Here is a 7,553-nt window from a genome sequence, read left to right on the forward strand (position 1 = left end):
TTGGCCCTCGATGTTGCGCTGATCCAAGCCCACCTAACCTACACTAGCCCACTATCCTCCATATGCCTATCCAATGCCCGTTTAAATGCCCATAAAGAGGGAGAGTCCACCACTGCTACTGGCAGGGCATTCCATGAACTCACGACTCGCTGAGTAAAGAGATGGTGGTAAACGTTCATGCATATAGGAGTGATTGTACATCTCCAACATCAGCTCTGACGGAATCCCTATAAATTCCTTCTAAAACTCACCCGTGAGGCCATCAGGGCCAGGTACTTTTCCACTCTGAAGTTGCCTAGCTGCCTCCTGTATTTCCTGTTCTGTCAAGGGGGCATTAAGGAGAGAGGCCTGTTCCAAGGTTACCCTGGGAGGTCCAGGTTTTTAAAAACGTCTCCATATTAGCCGTCCTGTCTTCGTAACCTTCAGACCGATACAATTCAGAGTAAAAGCTCCGAAAAGCCTCATTAATCTTTCCACCACACGCCTTAAGCCCCTACAATTCAACATGAAACTCCTACCTTGATTTGACTTTCCAAAGTGCAAGACCTCGCATTCATCAAATTAAACTCCATTTGCTATTTCTCGGCCCACTTACGCAGCTGATCAAGGTCCTGTTGCAATTTCTGATAACCTTTGGCCTAAGGAGCCTTTAATGCTTTCCTGCAGGACCTAGGGGTTATGTCCCTCTCCTCCAGGAGCTGGGCTTTTCTCTCCTTGAAGCTGTTTTGCCTCCTGCACAGGGCCAGGTCCATTATTCCCCAGAACCATCTCGCCTCCCCTCTGTGAGGACCCTTTCTTCTTCACTCCTGTGTCAGTCCACCCTAGGGGACCCCTTCCTTGTGCTTAGCACCATGTAGTTCATTTCTGTAGAAGGTCAACTGCAGCCTGACAGGAGTTTGTGAGCTGCCCCTCCCCACTTCTGAGGCCAGTTGTAACACCCTACTCAACATAGCCCAGGGATTCAGCCAGTCCTGTTTGAATAGATGGACACAATTTATCATGGGCTTCACCAATTGAATTGCAATCACAGAACTGTTGTACAAGTGTCACTCAGCCATTGTGGATCAGCAGGCTGAAATCCACAAGTATCTTTGAGCACATTAGTTTTTAATCTCTGCTTTTCTCAATGCTAGTTAATGTTTGGTGTTATCAGAATAAGGCCATTCAACCTTTGCTGCCTGTGCTTTGTGGAGCAATCCAAAGGTAATCCCACTGTTCTGCTCCTCTCCTTCATCCCTTACCCTGCCTCATCCAGAGCTCGTATCAAACTACTCTCACTTAAAGGTTGTATCTTAAACTGCGGCCACTATCAGGCAAGTCAAGTGTGTGTGAAATCTATGATATGAACGCAATGTCATTTTTGTTTTTTATGCAGACGAATCCCAATTACAGCCAGGAGAAATATCGCTGTGAATATCTACACAACAAACTGGCTCACATTAAGAAATTGATAGCAGAATACGATCAGAAGCAGCTGCAATCCTGGCGTTAGCGTGACTACTTTACCACCAAGAGACAGAAAGGGAGAGCGATACAGCAAGCAATTGCATCTAATTGTGTTTCCAGCTTCCCCTGTGTGTGTGTGTGCTTCACAAGAGGAGGAAACTGCACCGACTGAGACCAGCACTAACTTTAATTAGAGAAACTTGTGGGGATGGGAGGGGGGACCCCAGTCAGTAACTGTCTAGTGAGGAGAGTTTAGTGTTCTAAAGGACAAAGGCTTTTAAAAATAATTGGAAGATGTACCCAGGACTTGCTGTTCATTGTGTCCCCTGACTCCTCAAACAAACAGTGTCTTCTCCCCCTCACCTGACTCTTCAGACTTGTTCATTATGTGCCCCTCACCTGACTCTTCAGACTCTTCCTTCTGGGAGTGATGTTTTTGCTGCTGTTGCCTTTGTCTGCCTTCTTCACTGTACAAGATATGGTCCAAGTGTTAGATGTAAAATCTGCCATCCAAAGAGACTGGTTTGAGGGGTTGGATCTGTCTGTTCAAACACCATTTGCCCTGGTTTTGTTTGGCGTTAAATGCTCTCTCTCCTCGTAAGGTATTTCAAGTGTCTGTTCAGAAACACCAACAACTGCAAGAACTGGTGATTCTGTGGCAGCACTCTGCTGCCTCACTGGGTTGCAGGTATAAATGACAGCACATAGTGAGCTGACTCTGAGGATATGTCACTCCTAAGTGTCAGTCAGGCACCTGTTAATGGTCACACTGCATCTGCTTCTCAAGGTTTGCCTAATGCTCTAGCTGTCTGAAAGACCACCCACCAACTCCAAGAAGAGATGAATGAATGAACTCATTTAAAGGTGTTATTTACTATGATCAGTGCAACTGGACAACTGCTGCAATGAAATGGCAACTTCTGCCAACAGGCCAGGTAATGATCAAATGTCAGTGTTCAGTGCTGTGACCCCGAACCAGACAGGAATGGATGGAATCACAATCAAGTGATTATAGAAAAAGATATAATGAATAATGTTTTGGCAATGATGGGATCCAGAACTACTACACTGCCTAAAAGACTCACTTTCGTGCCAATGTCTCCCACAAGAACCTCTATTGTGGTGCTTTGGGCGTGAGACTAAGTTTTTATGTTCTATTCTTCATTGTCCCTTGCTCCCCTTCCCCCCCCAAGGCAGATGACAGCTGGTTATGTCACGAACCTTTGCCTGGGGGGGGAGGGGGGGCGGGGTCTTGCCTCCCTTCCAGAGATTCAACTGTGGCAACTCCCCGTCCTCTCTCCAATCCACCACCACCACCATTTCACCTTTTCCCCCAGGCAGCCGCTGCTGATTAATGTTTGTGCATTATTTATTTTATGTATTTCTGGCTCCTGTCCCTTTAACTAGGTTCCTGACATTAAAGCCATCTCTTGACCCTAATTTGCACTTGCTATGCAACTTGCCTTCCACACTCTCTCGTCCTTGAGTTGTTGAGATACGTTGGGATGTTAATTTCAACAGTCTAAGAAAATACAATGTGTTTTTAACCCATTGCAAAGCACATTGAGAAATATGACTGGTACAGTTTAGTCAGATTAAAACATAAGAGGGTGCAACATTCAAGCAGAATCAAGTGTTCAGTTTTCTCCCTTTCAGTCTACATTATGATTCTTCCCTTCCTAAGCTAGTCCAGTTCGATGAGATGGACAAAGAATAGTTTAAAATCTACACTGGATACTAAACTGCAGCTTAAACCTGCACTGGAGATAAAGGAATGACATTTCATTAAATATTTCCATACTTGAAAATCCAAATTGTCAAGTTCTTTGTCCCACCTGGTTCCTTCAGTTTTGGTAACTGTGATTTAGGATTCGCTTCTCACCAAGTGCTGAATTCATTCGCAAACACCAGCAGCTACTGGAGCTGATTTGAGCCAGGGTCCACTGTCTTATTTGTTCAGCATTAATCGGATTTCAGTCAGCAGCCTGACACTATTCCCTACTGCTTGAAATTTGATTCACTGAGTTTGAAATAGCAACAGATTTGATCAGTACGTTTTTGAGACGTTACCTGTCATGGCTGAGGAAGCAAGTATCACCTGGGTTCAAAACTCCTGTCTGCACTTGCCAAGGTTCTGAATGGGTCGACCTGTTTTGAACCTGTTATTCTTCCCTGCTGTATTTCCACAGACTCCCACTGTTTCTTTTGAGTGATTTGTTTATTTTCTCTGATTGTGGGAGATCTGCGAACTGTGGGACATCTGAAGATATTCTGAACAAGTTAATGGCTATTAAGTGCTGACATAGCTGTCCCCTGGGAGTTTAAATAGGATCTTCCAGTCATGTCTTGAGCAATTCTTTGAGTATTTTAATTTATTTAGAGTTGGAACTGTGAATTGTTTTCCCAGCAAGGGCTCAGTCCACAACTGGAAAGCATGAAGTAGGAAATTAGGCGTTTTCATTCTTTTTTTCAGTGTCAGTAAATGTTATTATTTTCCCAGTCGAACAGCAACAGGGTCAGGTCTTCTACTGCAGCCCACAATGGACAGGATTATATTTTCACGGCTGAAATTGGAGTTCAGAAACATGTAGCTGTGTGCTGAACATGTAGCTGTGTGCTGAACATGTAGCTGTGTGCTGAACATGTAGCTGTGTGCTGAACATGTAGCTGTGTGCTGAACATGTAGCTGTGTGCTGAACATGTAGCTGTGTGCTGAACATGTAGCTGTGTGCTGAACATGTACTGCAGGTGCCAGTGAGAACTGTATTTGCAGGAGGTTCAAATGGCACAGTATTTGACTGATTGTGGAGACTAATGAGAATCAACACCTTGAATATGAGGATAACCTAATCAAACCTGACATTGTTTCCTTTACACAGAAGACAGCAGAATGGTGTTCATACCTGTCCTAGCTTGCCAGTATTCTAGCTCCATCAAAGTGATGCCTAAACATCAAGTTATACACAGATACAGCTTAACTGAGTGCAGACATCCCGAGTCCCGTATAATACCAATAGATTCAACGTATTCAAAGAGGGTAAAGTGGGTGGTGTAGGTTCCTCAGGAATTTGTCTAGGAGCTGACCATTCGGAGGACTATTGAGTGTCGTTGTCAAGTCTTGCTTCAATGAAATGTGCCCTCCTCCCTACTGTTTTAGCATTGTCCCAGCCCCACCGACCCTTAACCCCAGCCTCTTCTGACACCCTTGCCCTAGTTCCTGCTAACCCCTGAGCCCTCACCCCCAAACTGCATAATGATGTTCCCGCGCCACCAGCCCTGCTCTGTGCCCAGTTTTCCCCAAACCACCTCATGCTTGAACTTTTTTCACACCAGTGGCCTCCCCATTGTGATTTATCCAGATGTATCACAGATATTCTCCTGATAATATCATCCCAAACTCAAATCTTCCAAGTTGCAGCCAAAACCTGCTATTCTAAATTTGCTGAAACCCGCACGGCTGCTTCTGAAATTGAGATCTATATTCCAGTACCTAATACACTCAATGGATGCTTTGAGTTAAAATTTAAAGCTAATTTAGGAGGGTGCATCATATCACTAGTGCTGGGAATGTGCCTAATTCCGGAAGACTTCGAAATGTTAGTGTTTTTGTACTGCAGCCTGTATCTTGTAAAAGTATCAGACCAGCTTACTGGCATTCCAGTCCTCCAACACTCCCTTGCCTCCGCTTTATCTAACCACTTCTCCTCCTCTTTCCTGCTTGTCCTCCTCTCCCTCTCTCTCTCTCCCCCTCCCTCCCCAATCCTCTCTTCCCACCTCCGCCCTGACTCTGCCCCCTTCTCTCCCTCTCACTCTCCAATCATTCCTCCTCCTCCCCCCCCCGCCCTAAGAATACTTTTCCCTTTGTACATATATATTGATCATTCCCTCTGTTCAATATGCCTGATGTCTTGAGGGTACTCACAATGAGTAGCACGTTTTGCTTCTGAGTGAGGAGGTGGTGGGGTCAAGCACCAGTTTAGGACTCGTAATATGTAATCTCAGCTGATGCTGGAGGAGGGGTGAGAGTGCTGCACAGTTGAGGGTTTGCTCTGGGGAGGGATCAAACTCGGTGTTCTCTAGAATACCCACAGGATTGTGTTGGAATCAGTCAAAAACCAAATGAATGAATTATCTCCCTCGATAACATTTGTGGGATGTTACTATTGTGTTCACCTTGCTAATGACATTGCACATCAGTGTGAGTCCTTGTTTGAGATATGTCTAAAATGTAAATCTGCTCTTTAAATGTGTTATGCCCTAACTGACTTCAGTGTTACAGATGATCAGAATGGTGCTATCATTCCTTCCCCTTCTGTTCCACATCTTGGGCTAGAGCCTTTCCCCACATGACCTCCACTAAGGCCAATTGTGAAAGAGGTGGTGGTGAACACTGGGTGTGATAGAGCGTGATTCAGATTTTTTAAAATCTTCCTCAGTTGCAATTTTCTGTTTACCACAAGGAATGAGTGAAATTTCTTATGCTACTTCATATTCATTGCCACACAGGGATTGGTGAGAGGAGTTGTGTGTGTATATACAGTAAATGGATCAGTATCTGGCAGGAAGGATTAGGAAACCAGTTTGGTTTGGTGGTGCCTGTCCTGCTTTACTTTTGGGTTTTTGCATAATCAGCATCCAAAGCTTTATTCTTCCATCCTGGTGTTTGAAAGAGATTTCTCATTTATGACTTACTGAATGAACCAGGAGGCTGAGTAGCTGGACTGGCATCTGCTACCTTGCTACACCCTGTCCTGTGTTACAGTAACACAAATTGCTGGAGGAACTCAGCAGGTCTGGCAGCACCTGTGCAGGGAATACATAGTTAACAGCTGTGAAGAAGGATCATGACCTGAAACGTTAATTCTGCTTTCTCTTCACGGATACTATCAGATCTGTTGTTTCTCCAGCGGTTTCTGTTTCAGATTTCCAGTATATGCAGCTTTGTTTATTATCACAGTGTTATAATACCAGTTCCACCCAAGTCTGAGAGAATATTTCTGAATTTAAAAAAATACAAAAATTTAAACATTTTTGAACCTTCTGGAGTTTAAATAAAACTATTTTTTGAGAACAGTATATATAGATGTCGGATTAAAATGTTTCTACACTCTTAATATTTTTGAGTGAACTTGTATAGCTAAGGAACTGATCATGGAATTGTACATACCAAGGAATACAAGCTAGTATGACTGTAGAATTATAGAATATTTAATGATTATATGTATAAGTATTAGTATTTGTTTGTGTCTTTATTTCCTGGTTGCTTCTGTAATGTTATGAGTAGGAACCTCAAGAATCAATTCATTTGCCTGTTACGTCTTTAAGTTAGGTCACCACTAATTTGTTTCTCAACTCCATCAACCCACATCAGTAACTCTTAAACCTTCCCATATAAACATATTATCAACCTCCGTTTTCAAACTTTTCAATTCAAGAGTTTTTCAGGAGGTGTGTAGTGACATGGAGACTGACAGTTTTCAAGAAGAAACTGGACTCAAAATGTTAATTGTTTCTCTTCTCTGGTGTTGCCAGTCCTGAGTTTTACCAACATTCTATTTGTTTCAGATGCCCAGCATCTGTAGCATTTTGCTTATATCCCATTATTACAGGAGTTTGTTTCTAATCAGCTCTCTCTCAAACTTTAATTTTTCCCAATAATTAGTTTCTATTCACCTTCTGTTCCATGTTCGCCAACCAGTCATCTATCAGTGCAAACATGTTACAACCTGCACCTGAACTCTTATTTTGCATTGTAATCTTTGATGTGGTACTTGATTGATGTCTTCTGGAAATCAACTAAACCCCAGGGAACGTGTTGCTGTGAAAGCGGCACGGTGGCTCAGTGATTAGCACTGCTGCCTCACAGCACCAGGGTCCTAGGTTCGATTCTGGCCTTGGGCAACTGACTGTGTGGAGTTTGCACGTTCTCCCCGTGTCTGCGTGGGTTTCCTCCGGGTACTCCGGTTTCCTCACAGTCCAAAGATGTGCAGGTTAGGTGAATTGGCCAGGCTAAATTGCCGTGGTGTTAGGTGAGGTCTGGGTAGGATGGGTTACTCTTCGGAGGGTCGGTGTGGACTGGTTGGGTCGAAGGGCCTGTTTCCACACTG

The 7,553-nt window shown here is 43.9% G+C and overlaps 1 protein-coding gene across 1 annotated transcript in view; it reads left to right on the forward strand.

Annotated features, from left to right (window-relative positions):
* Positions 1-6,679, forward strand: part of ell (elongation factor RNA polymerase II) — a 118,698-nt gene extending 112,019 nt beyond the window's left edge. The window contains exon 12 of the mRNA XM_087975839.1: positions 1,376-6,679. Within this exon, the coding sequence (XP_087831965.1) occupies positions 1,376-1,492 (117 nt within the window). The 3' untranslated portion in view covers positions 1,493-6,679. The remainder of the gene's footprint in view (positions 1-1,375) is intronic.
* Positions 6,680-7,553: the final 874 nt, after the last annotated feature.

Source organism: Chiloscyllium plagiosum, unplaced genomic scaffold (genome assembly GCF_037043375.1).
Source record: "Chiloscyllium plagiosum isolate Xiang-an unplaced genomic scaffold, Cpla_swu_hap1 HiC_scaffold_28, whole genome shotgun sequence".
NCBI classification, from domain to species: domain Eukaryota; kingdom Metazoa; phylum Chordata; class Chondrichthyes; order Orectolobiformes; family Hemiscylliidae; genus Chiloscyllium; species Chiloscyllium plagiosum.